General features: G+C 48.7%; 2 protein-coding genes across 11 annotated transcripts in view; one reads left to right on the forward strand and one right to left on the reverse strand.

The window, feature by feature from the left end:
- ncoa1 (nuclear receptor coactivator 1) overlaps positions 1-23,877 on the forward strand; it is a 237,102-nt gene that overhangs the window by 201,990 nt on the left and 11,235 nt on the right. For all 10 annotated transcript variants that reach the window (NM_001112912.1, XM_031901466.1, XM_031901465.1 and 7 more), the window contains 3 exon segments: positions 2,341-2,512; positions 6,437-6,613; positions 10,530-10,653. In NM_001112912.1, the coding sequence (NP_001106383.1) occupies positions 2,341-2,512; positions 6,437-6,613; positions 10,530-10,653 (473 nt within the window).
- LOC116411112 lies at positions 12,137-19,776 on the reverse strand. Its single transcript, XM_031903098.1, has 2 exons — positions 15,706-19,776; positions 12,137-12,542 (listed from the first exon to the last, which is right to left on the reverse strand). Exon 1 carries the CDS (start codon positions 19,657-19,659, stop codon positions 15,994-15,996), a length of 3,666 nt encoding a protein of 1,221 aa, XP_031758958.1. The 5' UTR covers positions 19,660-19,776; the 3' UTR covers positions 12,137-12,542; positions 15,706-15,993.

The raw sequence follows: 23,877 nt of genomic DNA on the forward strand, positions 1-23,877 counted from the left end.
CTGCCCAACCGATATCTGGCCTGAAATCAGCCAGATATCGATCGGGCATGTTAAAAAATCTAGTCGGATCGGGGACCGCATCGACTGCAGTCCCCGGACTGACTTTGCCTTTACCCGTCTTTATAATTCAATCATTTGGCCCCAGGGCCAAACGATTGAATTAGCCTGCATTCACCCGTAGGTGGGGATATCGGGAGAAGATCCGCTTGCTTGGCGACATTGAAGGTGTATGGGCACCTTTAGTGTTTCTCCAGAATGTTCTGTTTTTAGGCATCCAAATGTCAAGTTTATGGTTATTGTTAATGAATCCTTCCATCTTGTCGAAGACAAATAAAACTCACTCCCAGATGAAAAACAGAAATATTTCTCAGCTTTAAATAAAGATATAAATATAAAGAATAATAGCAATCATTTGTGCCGAGCTGACATCGATATCCCCACAGTGTGTATCAGTTAAGTCTGGCTTCCCACCCCTTTGAAAGTTTCCGCACAAAAATAAGTCTCCCCGGAGAATTCTGTGTCCCAGGGATGGGATCAGATGTAACAGGGGAGACGGAATAGCAGTTCAGGCCACGGGGGGCCGAATGTTGTGGCATACAGGTGGTTCTCCGAAATCATAATATCCTGACAAGTACAACTGCGCCTCATCGCTTGGTGTAATATTCATATTGTTGGGTTTTTGGCTTTGTCGATACATAAGTGGTAAAGACGCCGTAATTGGCTAATTCCTCTATCCATGTGTATGGTCAAATGTTTTTATTGGCTGCAAGTTGCTTTAGCCCCGCTCACTTGAAGGAGAAGGAAAGGTACAATCACCAAAATGTTAGGCACCCCCCAAGTTCAGGGTTGGACTGGACCGCCGGGACACCAGGAAAAATCCCACTGGGCCCCGGCTCTACGAGGCCCCGGTGGCCCAGTCTGACCCTTGCCGGCGCTCCCCCTGCCCAACCGCTCCTCCCCTGACACGTTACATTTACGCGCTCGGGGGAGGATGTTGGGTGGGGGGCCCTGTGAGGGGGGTTAGGGGAGCCCCTACGGGGGGGTTAGGGGACGCGGCCGGCAAGGACCCCCCAGTCCGACCATGCCCAAGTGGGTGCTCTCCTAACAGGAGCACCAACCCGGGGTATAAGGTAAGTGATTACAATCACTGGGGGGGTGCCTAACATTTTGGCACCCCCCCCAGTGATTTTACCTTTCCTTATCCTTTCAGAGTCATGGGCAAATAGGCAAAGAAGCAATTGCAACAGGTGAATACAAGCGCATAAATCAGGGGTGTCCATTTTAGGGCCCTCCAACTGTTCTTGCACTAAATCCCCTTAGGCTACAGGCCGACAAACTGCCCCTCCGCTCCTATCAGCCCTTCATTGAGTCAGCACCGGTCACTGCATAAACACAAAGCATATTTGGAACAAAAATACATGCTCACACTGCCAGTTAAAGCTGTCATGGTGGATCTGTAATACCAGCAGGACTGGCACGCTAAGGACATTACCTGCATGTAGCTTGGAAATACTGGGCTATTGAGTACAGCAAAAGGAAAGGCAAAGTAGCAACCTCTACTGGTTAAAAATGGCGTAGCAGCAGTTTTAGTTCTTTGAGAAAAGCCCAGGAATTTGTACTAGAGGCTAAACCCATTACTGGCACTAGGCTAGGGTGACCTCCGTGGCCCAGATGGAGACTGACAGCGCTTATCCGACAGTTATTCCAAGTGTCTCGGGGCCAAACGCTCATGCATATTCATTCAGTGGCAGCCCAGACCTCCCCAACTTTTTCACAGCATCTCCCCTTTGTCTCTGGGACTCATTAACATGCAGGTGATCAGTGATCGTTCTTTCTGCACCCCCCCCAGTGAACAAGCTCTTGCAGATTACCGGGGGGCTCTGTCCTTAGCCGCACCTTAACCAGAGCGCCCTTCTCAGCTCCCATTTCTCTACTGTAATTTTCATGCAAATCTGTCCCTGACCGCAAAATAGAAAAAAAAATAACCCAATTCTCGTGTGTTACAATTAAATAGGAGTTGGCACAACACAAAACGTGCCCTCTGAGCCGGCTGGCAGCTCCGCCAGGATTTGCATTCCGGTTGTTGGTGGGAAGCAGTGCTTTGGTACTTTTGTGCTCAGCATTTTCTTATGTTCCTCAGATACATTTACTTGCCATGTATTCCCTGAAGCCTATTGCATTACCATGTCTCAGGGACATAATATGGCAGCTCCCACCCCAATATAAATATGCATTCTAAGACATTATTATTCCTGTGATACTATACTTCTACGGAGGGTGTAGTTCTGTCTAAGTAGTATGTCACTAAGGGTGCCGCTCTCTCTTTGTGTCTCTTCTCAGTTTGCAGATGATTTTGACCAACTCGATCAGTTGTTGCCTACACTGGACAAAGCAGCCCAACTACCGGGAATGGTGCCTGACCGGACAGACAACAGTGTCCCACTAAAGACGGAGATGTTACCCTCGTCACTGCAAACAGGCACTGTGGCGAGAACCCCCACCCGATTAAACAGTATGTAATGCACTCTAAATGTTATGTCATTGTGGCCCCACCATGCCACAGCACCCATGGGTATAAACACATGGGTGACCTGTCCTTTGCCTCTCTGCCTCAATGTATTGGTTATTTTGCCTTGAAGGGATAACAGATCACCCCCTGCCTTGGTTATGGCAGCACTGTTTATTATTACAGCGACCCCCATTTTTCCAAATGTTGAAGGACGGACATGCTCAGTGGCTTGGGTGGGAGGCAACGGAGATGGATTGTATTGACTGTGCCGAAGGCTGCAGCCTGTGTAGCCCATAATTCACCTCTGAGTCTGCACTTTATTTGATTTCTGGAGCCTTGAGCTTCTTCCAGTGCTACATCATTTGTCGTTGGGTTATAAATCTCATTTTGGGGACAAGAAGGAGTTAGATTACATGATAGATTCCCCATGAAATTAGCTTGTCCATCATTATGCCTACAAGCACCATGAGTAATGTTGGACAAGAGATGGGTTCAAGGCCAGAACATCACATTTGCCTGCTCTGCTGAGATATCCTGGTAAAGTGGTGCCTTACACAAAGGGTTGGGTTAGAAGGGCCACATCCTTGAGTAGGACTGGAGGCGACAATGTGTAAAACAAGGGAGTTGCAGTTGGGATCAAGTACAGGTACTGTTTTATTATTACAGAGAAAAGGGAATCATTTAACCATGAAATAAACCCAATAGGGCTGTTCTGCCCCAATAAGGGGTAATTATATCTTAGTTGGGATCAAGTACAGGTACTGTTTTATTATTACAGAGAAAAGGGAATCATTTAACCATGAAATAAACCCAATAGGGCTGTTCTGCCCCAATAAGGGGTAATTATATCTTAGTTGGGATCAAGTACAGGTACTGTTTTATTATTACAGAGAAAAGGGAATCATTTAACCATGAAATAAACCCAATAGGGCTGTTCTGCCCCAATAAGGGGTAATTATATCTTAGTTGGGATCAAGTACAGGTACTGTTTTATTATTACAGAGAAAAGGGAATCATTTAACCATTAAATAAGCCCAATAGGGCTGTTCTGCCCCCAATAAGGGGTAATTATATCTTAGTTGGGATCAAGTACAGGTACTGTTTTATTTTTACAGAGAAAAAGGAAATCAATTTTAAAAATGGAGTCTATGGGAGACAGGCTTTCTGTAATTCGGAGCTTTCTGGATAATGGGTTTCCAGATGACGGATCCCATACCTGTACAAACACACAGGTGTAATGAGTTGTATGGGCCTCATCCTCACTCACCCGATATTGTGAGATTTCCACCTCCGTCCGTATAAGGGTTAATGTTTCAGACACAGTAAGGAGAAGCAAAATAAAAGCAAACACTGAGGAATGTGAGAGGAATTTTTAAGCGAGTTTTTTCATGTTTCAGTCAGGGGGAAATACATATTGGGCAGCAGCCAAACTGAGTGTAACCCGCTGAGCCGCTACGACTTCTTCCCCTTGTGTTTCTAATGGGCTTCGCTGAATCAAAGCGATTATTGGCCACGGTGTGGGGCCGGAGTTGCGCTCTCCCCGGCGCAGGCCTGTCAGCCCGTCAAGGCCGCCGCAGATGATGTGTCAGGCAGCTCCTTTCATGTCTGCGACAGCAGCGTCAGTGTGGGGCGAGTAAGGCTCCCGCTAATGGAGTGTCACTTCCTCCGCCTGAGTGAGACCTGACAGCCCTGTCTATGGATCCCTCCGCCGTCTCAGTGCTGCGGACATTGTACTGTATTTACCAGCAGCCTGTGGTGGAAAGCGCTTGAGCTTTAGCAAACTCACTCCGTGTAAGGGTAATAAACACTTGCCCCTCACTAAGGAGTTGCTGGGACCAGGAATTATGGGAAGAATAGTCTGCGTGGGTTTCTAGTCAGGTTAGCGGCGCTGCACTTTGAGCGGGAAACCATTTGGCGGCTGAAATGTCAAAAATAAATTTATATATATATATACAGGGCCGCCATCAGAAATCACGGGGCCTCTCACAACAAAATTTTCTGGCCCCCCCTCCTCCCATCACCTGCCCCCCCAGTGGCCCCTCCCCAGTGACCCCTCTCATCAGTTCAAAGGACACACAGACATTGGTAGCCAGGGCCCCCTAAAACATTGGTAGCCAGCATCCCCCCCATTACCCCTCCTCCCGCGTCCTCCAGCTCCCCCCCCACAGCATCCTCCAGCTCCCCCCAGCGACTTCCTCCAGCCCCCCCAGCGACTTCCTCCAGCCCCCCCAGAGACTTCCTCCAGCTCCCCCAGCGACTTCCTCCAGCTCCCCCCAGCGACTTCCTCCAGCCCCCCCAGAGACTTCCTCCAGCTCCCCCCAGCGACTTCCTCCAGCTCCCCCCAGCGACTTCCTCCAGCCCCCCCAGAGACTTCCTCCAGCTCCCCCCAGCGACTTCCTCCAGTTCCCCTGCGGCTTCCTTCAGCATCCTCCAGCTCCCCCACCAGCGACTTCCTCCACCAGCTCCCCTATGCCCCTGTGGATTCACCCGGCTGTGTGCTCTTGATATGTGCCTGGCTCCCCGCTGCATCTGCACATCTTATAAGGTTGCACCCCGTGCGTATGGACACACAGGGCGCAACCAATCAAATTTCCCGCTGGCCACCAAGGACAGGGCCCGTAGTCCTTTAAAGGGGGCCTGATCTGAAAATCTGTATCACGGGCGGGCCCCCTTTAAAGCGACGATCGTCCAGGCCTGGGACAACTGTCCCCCCTGTGCCCCCCTGACAGCGGGAAGGAGGAGCGCCGGCAAGAGTTGGGTCTGGGCCACCGGGGGCAACTAGAGCCAGGGCCCACCAGAATTTCTCCCGGTGTCCCAGCGGCCCAGTCCGACCCTGCTCCTGAGGCAATTTGGCCAACATTTCTACACAAATAATAGCCCCCAAAAATCTCAGAACTCACCGCTACTGACCATGGAAATATTTTGGAAATGCAGCTCAGCAATAGCCATGTGATTTTTGCCAAAAAACCCTCCAGGGGGTGACTGATTGGCAGCAATAGGGGCGGGGTATAGAGTTTGTAATGGCAAAACCCACCAAAATATGCGAAGCACCTCAAATCTTAAAGCCGTACCAATAATATTATTGTCTGGTATGTGAATGATGTGTGACAGAATATTCTAAGCTTTTGAATTGGTTGTGGAGGATGAGGGTAGTGTTGTAGTTTAACATCAGAGTGAGGCCAAGAACTTTCGTTCATGAATCCCTTTTTCTTATGAGACACATAACTGAAGTCTATTATGGAGCCCGGCTTTGTACATAGCATGGGGTTGTGCGCAGAGCTCGTGTTGAGCCTTCATTTAGCATAGTGGTTTCCCAGGCCGAGGGCCAGGCCAGGTTTCACAGGCAGCCGCCCAATGTTTTATTTAGCTCTTGGCAAAACATGGACGTGGCTGATGTTTCCTCTTGTTCCGGGGTGCATTGCGTGAACATTGGAGGCCACCAGTGTTGGACTGGCCCACCAGAAAAACTACCAGTGGGCCCAGGGGTTAGCAGGCCCTCCTGCTCTTCACCATTTGGCCTACTTCATGGCCATTCCCTATTTCTGAATGGGAAGAAAGAGGAGAAATAGATGGAAGAATTGATGCTAGCATGTAAATAAAAGAGACTAGGAGAATAAACTGGTTGAGTGAGGAAAGGAGGAAAAATAGTTTGGAGAGTGGGCCCATGGTCTAAGGTTTCTGGTGGCCCCTGGGGTTCCAGTCCGACACTGGAGGCCACTAAACCTTGGCAGAGTGGGAAGGTTCTGTCCCCTTAGCTATCAGGCCGTATGGGCAGGGGCTCTCCTGCTGTTATTGAACTACAAGTACCAGCATTCAGCGGGAGCTGGGAGTTGATGTCTAAATAAAAATGAGGGTTGGCCATTCCCACTCTAACAGTCAAGGTGTCGCCTGCCCTCAGTACAGTTAATCTGTGTTTTCTATCCTCAGATTTTAATGGAATGAACACAAACCAATCCCCGTTTGGATTCTGTGACCCTATGGACCCCGTGCAGTTGGATTTGAACCCATTTCCAGCACCAAGTGACACCAGCCCACGTTCTGGACTAACACCGGACCAGGGACGTGGTGTAACGCATGACGCAACTGCTTTCCAATCTGATCCAGGTGAGCAATTGTCATAGTGCAACTAGGCTTAACGGGCTGGGAAAGTGCCATGCTGCTCACTACTGGCACAACAAGCTGGAATGAATAGCATGTATCACATATTCTAAATTGTAGGTGACAGCTGGTTCTGTTATTTTTAAAAATTCCCTCTGGGAAGAGACTGGGGCTGTGGGATAGCAGGTATAGTAGGGAGAGATGGTGCCTATAGTAGCAGTGGGATAATAGCCTCTGGGAAGGGACTGGGGCTGTGGGATAGCAGGTATAGTAGGGAGAGATGGTGCCTATAGTAGCAGTGGGGGGATAATAGCCTCTGGGAAGGGACTGGGGCTGTGGGATAGCAGGTATAGTAGGGAGAGATGGTGCCTATAGTAGCAGTGGGGGATAATAGCCTCTGGGAAGGGACTGGGGCTGTGGGATAGCAGGTATAGTAGGGAGAGATGGTGCCTATAGTAGCAGTGGGGGGATAATAGCCTCTGGGAAGGGACTGGGGCTGTGGGATAGCAGGTATAGTAGGGAGAGATGGTGCCTATAGTAGCAGTGGGGGGATAATAGCCTCTGGGAAGGGACTGGGGCTGTGGGATAGCAGGTATAGTAGGGAGAGATGGTGCCTATAGTAGCAGTGGGATAATAGCCTCTGGGAAGGGACTGGGGCTGTGGGATAGCAGGTATAGTAGGGAGAGATGGTGCCTATAGTAGCAGTGGGGGGATAATAGCCTCTGGGAAGGGACTGGGGCTGTGGGATAGCAGGTATAGTAGGGAGAGATGGTGCCTATAGTAACAGTGGGGGGATAATAGCCTCTGGGAAGGGACTGGGGCTGTGGGATAGCAGGTATAGTAGGGAGAGATGGTGCCTATAGTAGCAGTGGGGGATAATAGCCTCTGGGAAGGGACTGGGGCTGTGGGATAGCAGGTATAGTAGGGAGAGATGGTGCCTATAGTAGCAGTGGGGGGATAATAGCCTCTGGGAAGGGACTGGGGCTGTGGGATAGGTATAGTAGGGAGAGATGGTGCCTATAGTAGCAGTGGGGGGATAATAGCCTCTGGGAAGGGACTGGGGCTGTGGGATAGCAGGTATAGTAGGGAGAGATGGTGCCTATAGTAGCAGTGGGGGGATAATAGCCTCTGGGAAGGGACTGGGGCTGTGGGATAGCAGGTATAGTAGGGAGAGATGGTGCCTATAGTAGCAGTGGGGGGATAATAGCCTCTGGGAAGGGACTGGGGCTGTGGGATAGCAGGTATAGTAGGGAGAGATGGTGCCTATAGTAGCAGTGGGGGGATAATAGCCTCTGGGAAGGGACTGGGGCTGTGGGATAGCAGGTATAGTAGGGAGAGATGGTGCCTATAGTAGCAGTGGGGGGATAATAGCCTCTGGGAAGGGACTGGGGCTGTGGGATAGCAGGTATAGTAGGGAGAGATGGTGCCTATAGTAGCAGTGGGGGGATAATAGCCTCTGGGAAGGGACTGGGGCTGTGGGATAGCAGGTATAGTAGGGAGAGATGGTGCCTATAGTAGCAGTGGGGGGATAATAGCCTCTGGGAAGGGACTGGGGCTGTGGGATAGCAGGTATAGTAGGGAGAGATGGTGCCTATAGTAGCAGTGGGAGGATAATAGCCTCTGGGAAGGGACTGGGGCTGTGGGATAGCAGGTATAGTAGGGAGAGATGGTGCCTATAGTAGCAGTGGGGGATAATAGCCTCTGGGAAGGGACTGGGGCTGTGGGATAGCAGGTATAGTAGGGAGAGATGGTGCCTATAGTAGCAGTGGTATTAGTGCTTCCCAGCATGTTACCCTTGATTTTACTCCAGGCACCTCCTTTCAATATAAAAGCCCTGGGCCTAGCAGGGAAAGGCTCGGTATAAATCCACAATAGGCATCTGCAGTCCATCATCACAGTGAGATGTGTGTGAATACATTCCTGACTTATTATGTCACATTTATATAATATGCATGTTTCAAGCCCAAACACAGAGCCAGCCACATGGGGCCCGCAGCCGGCCATCTATTTATTAGCGCTGTTTGCAGATCTGCCTCGCTTCCCTCTGAACTAAAGTCTGAAATGTGACTTTGGCGCACATGTGTTTGTTAGTGTCCCCGTGTCGCTCCGAGACATCTGGCCCTTGGAGAAGGGAATGGGGGGGACACCCGCTGGCTTCCATCCTACAGAAATAAATTATTAGAATTTCATGTGCGATCATTAACATCTTATATTTTTTAATTTTTGCGTGAAAATCAAAGGGGGCATTTGAAATTCATTCCTGCGGGTTCTCCATTCGTTTCTAACACAGGGGGGGGGGTTGGCATTTGTGCAGCAGAATCCACCAGCCAATGTCCCAATAACGACGTTTCTGTCCCGTAATTAAACCTGCTAAATAATTTGTCTCCAATTCATTTCACAAACATGTATTTTTAATTGTTGGCTGGTTATTGTGCTTGAAACAGGAACCCTTAAAAGGCAATCGTCGAATAAAGGGCATAAATCTTAAGTGGTCGTTAAAAGTACAAAATCTGTTTTGTTTTTTTATGACGGCTTCTGAAATTTTAAAGGGGAAGGAAACGCTTCCTAAAACGAAAAGATGCAGAAAGTGGTCCCCCGAGATCTTACGTGTTACTTTATTTTTATTGAAATGATGCGTTTATGGGAAAAAGGGCCTTTTAACTACAGCAGCTGTCAAAATACAGCTCCGGGTCCAGGGACCCCGCTCTGGGCCTACAGGGTCCCGGCAGTGCTGGGGGTTTGGAGGTCTCCTCTATATGGAATTAACCCCTTAACGGCCCTGCCTGCAGCTTGTTCTTCAATAGGTTTGATTACTGCCAAGATTCCAGAGCCGCCATCAGGGGGGCACAATAATTTTGAACTTTAAAAGGGGGCCCGGCCGTGCTAGAGTTTCCTTAGCTCGGGCCCTGTTCTTTCTGGCGTGCTCCGCTTTGTCTCGCGGCTCCCCGCTACTTCTGTGCTTTTATAAGGTTGTGCCCGTGCGTACTGACGTCACACACACGGGATGCAACCTTATAAAAGCGCAGAAGTAGCGGGGAGCCGCGGGACATAGCGGAGGACACCGCCAGAGCGGAAGGAAGCAGGAGGCCGCTGGGGGGGAGGGAAGGGGGGAGCTGGAGGATGCTTGGGGGGAGAAACAGGAGGATGCTTGGGGGGGGCCCTGGAGGAAACAGCAGGATGCAGGGGGTGGGCCTGGGGGGAGCCGGAGGATGCTGGGGGTGCCCTGGGGGGGAGCTGGAGGATGCTTGGGGGGACAGGAGGAGGCTTGGGACGGGCCTGGGGGGTGCCCTGGGGGGGAGCTGGAGGATGCTTGGGGGGGCAGGAGGATGCTTGGGGCGGGCCTGGGGGGAGCCGGAGGATGCTTTGGGGGTCTGGGAGGAAGCAGGAAGATGCTGGGGGGGAGATGAAGGATGCGGAAGGAAGCAGCGGGGAGCGGGCCATAGTATGAGTAATTTGGGGGAGGGCCACCAATGTTTTAGAGGGGCCCTGGCTACCAAAGTCTGTATGTCCTTTGTATTGATGGGAGGGGCCATTGGGGGTGTTGGAGGAGGGGGGGCCCAGTGATTTCTGATGGCGGCCCTGCAAGATTCAATCAGCTTTGGCCAGTGTGCTGTTGTGCAGAGACCATGACGGCTCTCGGAGTTCCAAATCCTTACTCTGTTACATTATAATGAATCACCCCCTGGCAGTGTAAGAGTTACGCAGGTTTGGGTGTGTGCCAGCGGGTATAGGGGCGCCTAAGCGCTGGATTTATGAACGCCGGCTGGTTCCTTATTCTAATCTCCACATTTAGTCTCGTTTCTCCTTTTACATTCATTAAATTGTCGTTGTTGTCCCGAGGTTATGTTCCATTATTCAGGTCTGTGTGTGTAACATAACGTTTTTATTATTTATATGTTCTCCCCTTATCTATGCACATTAGGCTTGCCAGATCCTGACCTTGGAATCACCGAGCCGCAGTTTGGGCAGCCAGGAATTGGGGACCAGATACCCTGGAACGATGGGTTGGCGCCCATGAACCGCGTTACCCAGAGTGCACAGGAAGAGTGAGTATCACCGCCGGGCTCAGATGGGGGTGTTACGTCCCATTCAAGGGGTGCTGGAGCTTTATATGGAAGGGAAGGACACAGGTTCACATAGAGACTCTCTATACATTTGGCTGCTTTCCCTATTATGATTGCTGCTGCAAATATATTATCTGCACTCTGATTGGCTGCTTACTGCAGCCCCAAGGCTCTGGGTGGCTGCTTGATCTGTGTTTCTGAATATGGCAGTGCTGTGATTGGCTTCTGGTTTCTTTCATTACGGCACAATTAGTTGGAATAGGTGCTCACACTCCAGTAGCCTAGAATAGAGTGTAAGGCGTTCAGGGCACTAAATTCCACTTGTCAGACAATGTTATTAATAAAGCAGAAATCTCTGCTAATGGAAACAATTCCTGTAGAGGAAAGAAGAGTCCAGGTTACTGTTGTGCCATTGCATCATGGGAAACAAGTAGGAAACCTAGGCTGGAGTGCTGTATGCGGGTCATGTCTCCGATTCATGAGACGGCTTGAATGGCATCCAGGAGGAGGAACAGGAGCGCAATATAAGGAAGAATCAATACAAATCTAGAAACCAAATATTGTCTTTGATTCTAGGACAAGGATAGGGAGAACAGAAAATAAATTAGCTAGAATCTCAGCCATAAAGCAGGGCAGGACTGCTGCTTACAATGGGGATCAGATAGGATCTGTGCCACTGTGACAGAATGCTCTGTTATACAGATAGCTAGAATCTCAGCCATAAAGCAGGGCAGGACTGCTGCTTACAATGGGGGGGATCAGATAGGATCTGTGCCACTGTGACAGAATGCTCTGTTATACAGATAGCTAGAATCTCAGCCATAAAGCAGGGCAGGACTGCTGCTTACAATGGGGGGATCAGATAGGATCTGTGCCACTGTGACAGAATGCTCTGTTATACAGATAGCTAGAATCTCAGCCATAAAGCAGGGCAGGACTGCTGCTTACAATGGGGGGATCAGATAGGATCTGTGCCACTGTGACAGAATGCTCTGTTATACAGATAGCTAGAATCTCAGCCATAAAGCAGGGCAGGACTGCTGCTTACAATGGGGGGATCAGATAGGATCTGTGTCACTGTGACAGAATGCTCTGTTATACAGATAGCTAGAATCTCAGCCATAAAGCAGGGCAGGACTGCTGCTTACAATGGGGGGGGGGATCAGATAGGATCTGTGCCACTGTGACAGAATGCTCTGTTATACAGATAGCTAGAATCTCAGCCATAAAGCAGGGCAGGACTGCTGCTTACAATGGGGGGGGGATCAGATAGGATCTGTGCCACTGTGACAGAATGCTCTGTTATACAGATAGCTAGAATCTCAGCCATAAAGCAGGGCAGGACTGCTGCTTACAATGGGGGGATCAGATAGGATCTGTGCCACTGTGACAGAATGCTCTGTTATACAGATAGCTAGAATCTCAGCCATAAAGCAGGGCAGGGCTGCTGCTTACAATGGGGGGATCAGATAGGAATTTTCTTTATTATTATAAAATAAACACTGTTCATAAAGAAGTACACACCTCAATCAAACAAAAACAAACATCAAATTGCTACTAAATGAGCAAAGTCCTTGGGTCAGTCCATATGTATATATTTACAATATAACCACACCACCTCCGCCCCCACCCTATAAACCCACCCTTCATAAGACAACCGATTGTCACAGTCCATCCTCTGTCCTTGTTGGTTCCCTCCCCACCCCCACAGAAAAGACCAAATCCAGGACAGTTTGCTTATATTGTCTTTGAGAACCACAGCCCACCCTAACCCCGTCCCCCACCCAAAAATAGATGAGATAGACCCCAAGGAAACAAATAAAATTGTAGGCATCTGCCGAGGTGCTGAGAAAATTCCTCCAAACATGAACCTAAGGAAAAGAAACAGAGCAGTATCACGCTCTTGGAAAAAACAAAAGCAAAAAGCAAAACAGAGTAACACATAACTCAGGTTGGACTCTAAAAGGTGAAACCCCTCCATTGTGATGCAGAGAAGTGGGGGCGCGTTTGTTCTGACGCTCTAATGAAGCGCAACTCTTCTACAATAATTTTCCTTATCCCCTCAGGAGTCACATCTACCCCCATTGTGTAGCGACATCTCCCCAGCCATAGGTGGTACTTTACTGCTGTTATTACAAGGTACACTGTCTCGCGGTGGTGATTGTGCCTCCTGTCTGAGACACCGTATGCCAATTCAGCATAAGAAAGGGTGCCCAGGAACGGGGCGCATAGTGCCCGGGATACCTGTGAGAGCACACTGTTTGCCAGGGGGCACTGGTGAAGGAAATGCTCCTGCGACTCCTCTACTCCACAACCCCAAGGGCAGTTCCTATCGACAACAGAAAGATATTTTACATTCCCCCTGACAAAGAGCCTTCCCTGAAGTGAGAGCCATGCCAGATCAAAGAACTTGGGAGGTAACCTGTGGCTGTTTAAGAAACGGAGACTTTCCTTCAAAGTCCCCCCAATGCAGTCCTTCAAAACCATTGGAACAACAAAATAGACCCCCCGCACCCTCATATAAAGATCACGCCTGGAGGATGTGCCAAGTTCATCTATTCGGATGTCCCAAACTCTCAAAAGCTTCAGTGCCAGGACGAGGTATGGAGGGAAACGACCATGTCGCACCCGCACCTGCTTCACCCTATCGCCCTGTAACCAGTCTCCTACAAAAGGGAATGCCCAGGCCCTGACACTGCTTTCCCACGGGACACTTGTTCTTTGACCCAGGTGCCCAAAGTTAAACTTTAGGAAAATGGTGCCAAAGAAAGCCACAGGACACAACATGTCCAACCCACCCTCTTTTGTCCGCAGGTAAGTTATCCCTCTTTTTACAGGGTTCAGCCTGCTCCCCCAGAGCATCTGGAAGAACAGACTGTGAATCCTCACATAGAAAGCTTTTGGCAAAGGGTAAACATAAGACACATACAGGAGGAGAGGGACCAGGTAGGCCTTGATGAGCTTCACCCTTTCTCTATAGGACAGCTTCCATTTCTTCCACTGCTGTACCTTTACGTCTGCAGCATCCAGTTTTGACTTCCAATTTAGCCTGGCATTATCATCCCTCCCGAATTTGACCCCTAAGATTTTTATTTCGGTGGAGGCTACCTGGAATTCATGAATTGGGAAATCTGGCTCCCCGTCCAGAGTCCAGAAAGCTTCCGACTTGTCAGTGTTGACCAGAGACCCAGAGGCCTCTGAGTAACTTCCGATGGCCCCCATCAACATCCCAACCTCCTCAGGCTGTGAGATGACGACCGAGACATCGTCCGCATAGGCCACTAACTTTAGGGGCAGGCAGTGAGGGGCCCGAAAGCCCTCCAAGTCCAAAGCTTGCACGCTACGTAGGAACGGATCAATCGCAAACACATACAGCAATGGACTCAGAGGACAACCCTGACGCACTCCCGCCTCAACCCCAAAGTTTTGACCACGCCAACCATTAACAAGCGGAAAGCTCTCTCCCTCCCTGTACAAAGCAGCAAGCCAATTGGTAAATTGTTCCGGGATGCCGTACTTACGCAAAGTAGCCCATAGGTACTCATGATCTACTCTATCAAAGGCTTTTGCCTGATCAAGACCTAAAACATATTTTCCCCTATTATGGGCTTTGCATGTTTCAAACACTTCGCGTACAGACAAGAGTGCCCCAAAGATGCTCCGCCCTTTCACCGTGCAGAATTGTTCACGGGACAATAAAGTGCCTGAAAACAAAATTAATCTAGAAAAAAGCACCTTTGCAAGAAGCTTTCTATCGGTGTTCAAGAGGGCAATAGGCCTCCAATTCTTGACTTCTGAAGGATCCTTGCCCTTTGATAGCAACACCAAAGAGGACAATCTCATGGAGGGAGGTAAGATACCTCCACCCAGACAGTCTCTAAAGACCTCCACGAGAATTGGGGCCAAGAGATCTTTAAAGGTCTTATAAAATTCGGCTGTGAGGCCGTCTGGGCCTGGGGCTTTTTTTAACTTCAGTTGATCTATTGCCTTCCTGACCTCGTCCTCCAAAATGTCAGCTACCAAAGATGAAAAGTCCAAATCATGCAGATCAGGGCCCGGGGTTCCCTCCAGGAAAGCTTTCATCCTTTCCCTGTCCAAAGCTTTACTCTTAAACAGGTCAGCATAGTAGGTTCGAACAACTTCCAGGATCCCACCCTTTGATTTCTGAACAACACCCTGGGAGTCCCTCAAACCAACAATTAATTTCTTTGCTACAGCTTCCCTACAATTCCGAAAGGGATCTGGGGAATGAAAGCCTCCATAATCCCTCTCCAGAACCAGAGACCTGTAGCGACTGTACTGATGCTGCCTGATCAAGCGTTTCAGCTGGGAAACTTTCTCCCCCACCACCCCATCCGAAATCAAGGACTCCAGCTTCCTACGTAGGGACAGGTACTTCTTGTATTTATTTCCCTCCCGTATAACAGATAGTTTACGGAAGAAGGAGCGGAATGACTTCTTAGCCTCTTCCCACCATTGTGACATAGAGTCAAAAAATACAATCTTCGTCAATTCACACTGAAGGAGTGCTTCAAAGGAATGCCGCACAGACTCTCCCTCCAGGGAATCAGTGCTTAGTCTCCACAACCCCTTGCCTTTTGCTGGAACAGAGGAAGCCCCCAACAAAAAGGACAAAGCAAAATGATCAGAGTGGTCAACCAAGATCTCTTCAACCTCTGTAAAAACTTCCCCCATACGTAGAAAGGCCATATCAATCCTACTGCTCCTGCCTGCACAGTGATAGGTATGTTTAGCATTCCGGCCATTGTGGGTAAAGACATCAATCAAATCTGCCTGCTGCATTATATTTTTCAAGAAATTACTTTCATATTTATCAAACCGACCAGACCTATCTTGAGCAGTTAGGACCTGGTTAAAGTCTCCAGCCACAATGACTGGGATAGAGGTGTGGAGATATTGCTGAACTTCTTTCAACAGGTTTTTCCTCCCCGACACTGACTGAGGCCCATAGATGTTTATAAGCCTCAGTCTACGCCCCGCTACTGTAACATCCAACATAAGGCATCTGCCTACCTCAACCTCCAGGAGACGGTGCACCTTTATCTCAGAGAACCCCCGGAACAAGAGGCCCACACCAGCACCTGGCTCTGCAGCGATAGAAAAGAATGCTGGACCCCAGTGCCACTCTCTAGATGCTCTTTTAATATCAGCAGTGGTGGTAAGCCTTGTCTCTTGGATGAAGAAGATGTCTGCTTGGAGTAGCCCAAGGGATTGGTAGACTTGAAACATTGCTTGAGGTGTTTTCATACTGTTCACATTGGATGAAATTATCCTGAGAGGTAAGAAAGCCATAATTAGATATTAATTTTTGTACCTCCTTTTTTTATCCTCTTGACTAGTGTCCCCCTCTAGGTCACCAAATCTTTTGACCTGTGTCCCTGAGGGGATAGGATCATCATCACCCAGAGATATCAACTCATCAGAGTCATCCTGTTTACCCCAACATGTACCCCCCTCCCCCTTTTTTTCCAAGATTGGAGGGCTACTGACTTGTTGCCTTTCAGTTTCCATCTCTGATACCTGACCACTGTCACTATTGCTGTCTAAACCTTCTGCCACACTATTATCTGTGACCATCTCTAGATCGGACTTGGTAGAGCCCTCACCTCTTGTTTTGCCCCTTCCTTTCGCCTCCAGTTTTTCTTTCTCCTCTTCCCTTCCTATTCTTTCCAACTCCTCTGCCTCCTCCATTGCCTCCCCCCATGTTTTACTTTCTGACAAAACATCAAATTTATTTTCCAAACGTATTGTCATAGATGGGACACATTTAGATGGATGGGGTTGCGTTATCACTTTCTCCTTCTCCTTCTTTCCCTTTACATTTATCCATTCCTCAGGTGAAGGAGATGCTTTAACCCTATTCTGAGCAATAGGTACAGATGGGTTAGACCTTCTAGGTACAGAGGGCTGAGGTTTTTGACGCTGCGGGAGAGGCTGTTTAAACAAAGGCTGACTAACAGGAACATCAGTAATGGGATTGGACTCATTGCTCACTGCCTGGGAGAAAGAAGAGGATTTCAGGGGGGCAGCAATCTCTGGGTCTTGTTCTAGAGACCCTAACAGGCTTACAGAGGATGGCTGGGCTAGGGGCAGGTCACTATGAAGCTCTTCTTGTAGTTCCTCTAATAAATCCTCTGCCATTTCCTCCTCCAGCTGGGGGCAGTCTCTCATGATGTTATGGAGAGCCTCTGGACATGCCCTGTGTGGGTGACCAAAGTGCCCACACAAATTGCACTTTACATCCTCACACTGTTTGCTTGTATGCCCTTCCCCACCACACAGTGAGCACCTTACTACTGCACAATCTCTTGCCCGGTGTCTATAGGACCCGCACTTAAAGCATGCCCTCGGCTGGCCAGGATAAAAGACTATGCCTCGCTCACTTCCGATGTATAGCGAGTTTGGCAGATGGTGAGGGACATTGTGTCTTACGATTAACTCAACATTGGCACACCAACCACCGGACCAGTAGCCATTGTTGTCTATATCCATTCTAAGGGGCGTAAGCACTTTGCAGTGCCTCTTTAACCACAGTAGGATGTCTTCTGGCGGGACACGGTCATTTTTAAACAGAACTGTGACTTTTCGTGTCTCAGGTTTAGTAATAGGAATAACCCGAAAATTCTTCCAAAGGCCAACGTTCTTAAAATTATCATAGTCCTGCCAAAAGTGTTCCAGCCCTTGTGAGGTTTTAAACACCAGGTCATACTCTAACTCAGAGAACTTGATATAGGCTCTAACGCCAGATGGAGTGAGAGTTGTTTGTTTCAGGAGCATCTCTTTTGCTATCTCATCTCTAGTCGGCATCAACTCCTTCTCACCCGTCCATCTTAGCCTGACTAGGTTTTTTTGCTTAAATACCGATCCTATGATATTGTTCTCTACACCCGGGACTCTCACCCTATTCACTGGTCTAGTCCATGCATTTACTGGTGGGGGAGGTGCCACTTTGGAGTTTGTGGTTCTAACACCAGATTTCTGCCCTAAAACTGCTTTACTAACAGTAGCCGAACCAGAATTACAGGGAAAAGCAGAGTTAGATGACGAGGAGACATTAACGGGAGGATCAGGGTTAGATAGCGATACAGAGGAGACATTAACGGGAGGATCAGGGTTAGGTGACAACACAGAGGAGACATTAACGGGAGGATCAGGGTTAGATGACAGCACAGAGGAGACATTAGAGAGAGGAACAAGAGAGGTATCAGGTACATCAGTGCTTGAATCCTCTAACACCGACTCAATGCACCTCACAGCCACTTCATTCCCTTCCTCACTCTCACGCGCCACAGTCTCAGCCGCACACACATTCTCCTCCTCACTCACATCGCACTCTATTTCATGCGCAACATCAGTCACAGCACCATTGGCGCTCTCTCGCCCTCCCTTATGGCACTGGGCCACAGGTTCCGTCAATTCCATATCACTCGACTGCCCGTGCCCCTGGTTTGGAACCTTAGGAGCATGCTGCCCAGAGGCAGGAGTCCCATCTTGGTCCACAGTTGTTTCTTCTAATGGAGAAGGATGTTGGGAAGTTGTGGGAAGGGAGGGAAAGTCCTCATGCGAATAAACAAACTCCTCCTCTTGTCTGAAAGCCGCTCTCACTTTTTTCTGCATTTTATCTTCCACCGTGCTGATCTCATGGGCGCTAAACACAAAGTTCGGGGCGTGTATCTGCGCCACAATGGTTTTTCTTGCTGTTAATCTCCCACCCCTCCCTGCATCACTCTCATTGCCGGAGGTGGAAGAAGAGGTGGATATTGGGTGGGCAGATCTGTACGTGTGCCTGGGGCGCCGCTGCTGTTTTTCAAATCTTTTTCTGTTTGAAAAGACCTCAGACATTGGGCCAATTTTTCCTTGCACAATGGAAATCTGGTTTTCCAGTTCTCTGAGATCTGCATTAATTTCATCCACTTTACAGAGATAGAAATCCTGGTGTTCCACTTTTGCGAGTGAATAAGCACTAAAGGCCTGCTTTAAATCAAGTTTAAGCTTTTTCTTTTTCTCTTCTTGTTCTTGAGCTAATTTTATTAGCTTAACCAGCTGATTAGTGTCAATATTGCCAGATTCATCAAGCGGAACATTTTTATTTACATCAGTGCACTTCCCCTTTAAACCATTCTTATCACTTACAGACATTGCACCACGGTCCCTTGCATGGCCGATCCCTAAACTGGGTGAAGCAAGATGGCCACCAACAGGTTTTGCTGCTTGTGCAGATGACTCATTGCTAGCACCATTCCTGCTGGGTGTACCAACATGGATGCCTGTAAGTTTGGGAGAAGTAAGATGGCCGCCAGTTGCTGCAGCCTCACTGACTCCAGGAAGCCAGCACTCTGATTGCCCACGTGCCTCAGGCTGCATGTCAGTAGCCCCGGGGGTGTCAGTGCTGCCAGTTACACACAGACAGGTATCAGACAGGCCTCCATCTTTACTGGGCTCAGCATGTGAAATAAACATTGTTTGTGGAACAGTAGGTGCAGTTTTACTGTGTGATTTGTGGGATTTGGCTTTAGGGGGTTGGTGTTTCCCAGTATCACTGTTCCCTGAGCTCTCACCCAACTGCTCAGCATTAGTATCACATTTACTATCTGGCTTTTTACTTTCAGCTTTACTTGCATGTTGTTTTACTTTCAGTAACTTTTCACAAATTTCTGTCACTTTCCTCCCTTCCCCCTTCCCACACTCAGGCTGCACACACACAGGTACCTCCCTTTGCTTGGCTTTGCCTCCTCCATTTCCAGCTTCTTTCCTCTCTTCCAACATGGCTGCTGGGATTCCTCTCTCAGAAGCAGTTTTGGGCCCCTTCACTGCCTTCCCTGGGACTCCTGCTGCCGCCTTCTCCTCCTGGCCTTTCCCTCCAGATCTTGTAATCCTCTGGCCTTCCAAAGTGGGCCCCAAGGCCTGGGTCTCACGGGAAGAAATTGCCCGCCCAGGCCTCACCTGGCCTGGGCTGACGCTCTCCATTCCCCTGGTCCTCTGGTTCCCTGCAGAGCACTGACAAACACGTCTGCTTGCAATGGGGGATCAGATAGGATCTGTGCCACTGTGACAGAATGCTCTGTTATACAGATAGCTAGAATCTCAGCCATAAAGCAGGGCAGGACTGCTGCTTACAATGGGGGGATCAGATAGGATCTGTGCCACTGTGACAGAATGCTCTGTTATACAGATAGCTAGAATCTCAGCCATAAAGCAGGGCAGGACTGCTGCTTACAATGGGGGGATCAGATAGGATCTGTGCCACTGTGACAGAATGCTCTGTTATACAGATAGCTAGAATCTCAGCCATAAAGCAGGGCAGGACTGCTGCTTACAATGGGGGGGATCAGATAGGATCTGTGCCACTGTGACAGAATGCTCTGTTATACAGATAGCTAGAATCTCAGCCATAAAGCAGGGCAGGACTGCTGCTTTGTGAGAGAAAGAAATAAGACTTGAGTACATGTTTTTATGCAAGCTCAATAACAGCTTTATCAGAGCAGGTCTAACCCTACTTTCCCAAAATTACCCCACTTTCCTTAATTGTTTTTATGCAGAAATACAAGCTCTATCCCTTTAAATCCTTGCCCATTGACAGATGCTGGAGGCTGCAGGGAGCAGAGAAACGCGGTGCTGACAGAACAAAGCGCCTATTCAGCCCTGGGCCCATCGTTAGGGTTCTGCTTAACGTCCCTTGATATTTAGCAGAAACGCGTTTCTCACATGGCAACTCCCTGCCTTTCCCAACGTTACAATAACAAGCGCCTGAGCAGAAATATATATATATATACACTAGCAGAACCTAAACAGCGCCGGGGTCGGACGAGGACACAAAACATTACCCGGCACTATATTTAGCCACATTACTGCGCCTCTCATTCTCTTGCTCCCGCGCCTTAAAAAGCTTTGTTAAAGTTTGGGAGTTTAGGAAGGGCCAATGGGACAAGGTGTTTTTCTTTCCCGGAACGTATGTGGCTAATCCCCTGCAAGCAGATGTCTCTCTGCCTCTGGGCTGCCGGGAATCACAGGCACCTCAATTTCAACAAGACACTCGCATAGCTTCACTTTGTCTTAATGAGTCTGGATCATGTCCTGTTATCTGCCCATAGGCTGGCCTAGTCACTTGACTGACCCCTACTGGCTGAAACTGGCATTAGGGCTGACCGCTCTGCCGCCATATGTAGCAGCAGTTGTTGGTATGATGGCATGACTGGGGCAATAGTGGGTATAGTTGGGAACGATGGAGAGAGTCATGGTACGTCATGGTAGAAAGACATCTGACAACAGTAGGGCAAGATGGTGCCAGCAGAGCAAGATTCAAACAATACAACAGATGGCATGATGAAGACATGAGGCAAGATGGAGACAGTAGGACAAGATGGAGACTGTAGAGAAAGATGGAGACAGTAGAGCAAGATGGAGACAGTAGGGCAAGATGGAGACAGTAGGGTAAGATGGAGACAGTAGGGCAAGATGGAGACAGTAGGGCAAGATGGAGACAGTAGGGCAAGATGGAGACAGTAGGGCAAGATGGAGACAGTAGGACAAGATGGAGACCGTAGGGCAAGATGGAGACAGTAGGGCAAGATGGAGACAGTAGGGCAAGATGGAAACAGTAGGACAAGATGGAAACAGTAGGACAAGATGGAGACAGTAGGGCAAGATGGAGACAGTAGGGCAAGATACAGACAGTAGGGCAAGATGGAGACAGTAGGACAAGATGGAGACAGTAGGACAAGATGGAGACAGTAGGACAAGATGGAGACAGTAGAGCAAGATGGTAGGGCAAGATGGAGACAGTAGGACAAGATGGAGACAGTAGGGCAAGATGGAGACAGTAGGGCAAGACTGGCACATTATAGCTAGAAATCCTCAAGTACAATAAATGCAAATTATTTAACTTCCCACAGACCTGATTCATTTTATAGTCCTTTCTATCCAAGCCCCGCCCCCATTGTGCCAAATTACAGCTGCCGGCCATACTTATCAGTCAGTCCGTAGCCCCCTGGGCCCCATATAACCCCTGCGCTACACTCAGCCCCATGATTTTTGGTTTGAGGAAGCTAAAAAGTATTTTGTTGCCTATTGAAGTCATTGTCATTATCACTTCAATGGTCACCGCACATGAAGGCTGAAGGGAGTTGTAGTCCGGCAGTAGTTGGGGGCTTGAGTAGAACTGGGCTAGGTGCTAGTTAATAGTACAGGTATGCTGTTACCTTCCTGCTGGGATGGGATTTCCCGCGCTGGGTGTTGTTGGATAACAAGTCTGTACATCTTCCAGAAATGCTTCATATCAGAAGGCAGTCTGTTAAAGGGGAAGTTCACCTTAACATGAAATATTTATATAGTAGTAGTATTGCTACTACAGGCTCTACTATTCTATAGCCGCTGTGCTATTATCCCTGCACTTTGGTGCATTACTGCTCATTGTGCAGAGCAATTGATACCCCTAAACCCTACTCGTTGGCCCTACAGATGCCCTGGCATTACAGGGGTTACACTGGTTCTGCTCCGCACAATCCCAGCCCAATGCCAGAGCTGCTATTTATTTGTTTTATGTCAAGCTCTGTCCATAGAGAACCTCTGGCATTTCTTCCTATATAATCGCAGCTCCGGGTCCCACATCTGGTACTCATCTATCATTAAAAGAATAAACATCTCTGCTCCGAAGGAACCGCGTGCTCGGATGGATTCGCTATCAAAGCCGCCTTCTGTTTTCCTAGTACATTGGAGGATTTTATTAGCCAAACTGCTCCTCGGTGTAATTAGATTTTTTTTTTTTTTTTTTCTGGAACCTGATAGATGCCATTCGACACACACACAGGAACTGGGAATAGTGGGGCGGCTGTGTGGGAGCCGCTGGGCCGCTGCTTGCCCACTGACCTGTAGCGCTGTTTGCGCACCGTGATTGATGGGAGACTTACAGTATGGATAGAAATACCTCTTTTTACTGTTTAACCCCTAATAGGGGTTTGTCTGGAGAGCTAACAATCTAATCAAGACTTTCATCCTTAGGGGATGCCTTGATTAGTGATGCACCAAACCCACTTTTTTGGGTTCGCCCCAAACCACCCTGACGGATTCCCGAACCGAATCACTGTAGATTCGGCTGAAACCGAATCCCGAACCGAATTCGTCGCATCCCTAGCCTCGATCCCCAATGTCTGTTATTGGTCTTTGTAATGTGGTTCAATTGGTTCAGTCTGGCCCCAGTGCTTTAATACATTTACTGGGCAGTCTGTGGTTATATTTACCCGGCACAGGAAGGGTTAACATGGGCCGACGTATGCCCACCAGGCTGATACCAACCCCCCCCCGTGCGTATAGAATCCTTCCATCTGTTTTTGTTGGAATGGCATTTCCGTAGGGAACGGAGTCCAAACGCTCCTACTGGTCATGTGGGCTCAATAAGAGAAAACTCATTCTGTATATACCGTAATATAAATATCTCATATTCCATAAACCGGCCAATCGGCGCCCGAGTACCATGCACGCTATTTACTAAAAAGCCAATAAACCAGCCAATCGGTGCCTGAGTACAATGCACGCTATTTACTAAAAGCCAATAAACCAGCCAATCGGTGCCTGAGTACCATACACGCTATTTACTAAAAAGCCAATAAACCGGCCAATCGGCGCCTGAGTACCATACATGCTATTTACTAAAAAGCCAATAAACCGGCCAATCGGCGCCTGAGTACCATACACGCTATTTACTAAAAAGCCAATGAACCGGCCAATCAGCGCCCGAGTACCATGCACAGTATTTACTAAAAAGCCAATAAACCAGCCAATCGGTGCCTGAGTACCATGCACGCTATTTACTAAAAAGCCAATAAACCGGCCAATCGGTGCCTTAGTACCATGCACGCTATTTACTAAAAAGCCAATAAACCGGCCAATCGGTGCCTTAGTACCATACACGCTATTTACTAAAAAGCCAATAAACCGGCCAATCGGCGCCCGAGTACCATGCACGGTATTTACTAATAGCCAGTCATCTCACAGAGGGGGAAGATGAGTGACTTGCGATGGGTCTACGTCGGTGTCACTGAACCTTTTGCCATAACTTGGGCCCCATTATCTGCTCAGCCTCAGCCGTGATGTCACGCTTGGAGGCGGGGCAAAGGCAGTTCCAAAATGTCCTTTCTATGTGAATTTGGCATGATAAATATATATATGATCAGTAGGAGATTACCGGCC

The sequence above is a fragment of the Xenopus tropicalis genome, chromosome 5, assembly GCF_000004195.4.
Source record: "Xenopus tropicalis strain Nigerian chromosome 5, UCB_Xtro_10.0, whole genome shotgun sequence".
NCBI lineage: Eukaryota > Metazoa > Chordata > Amphibia > Anura > Pipidae > Xenopus > Xenopus tropicalis.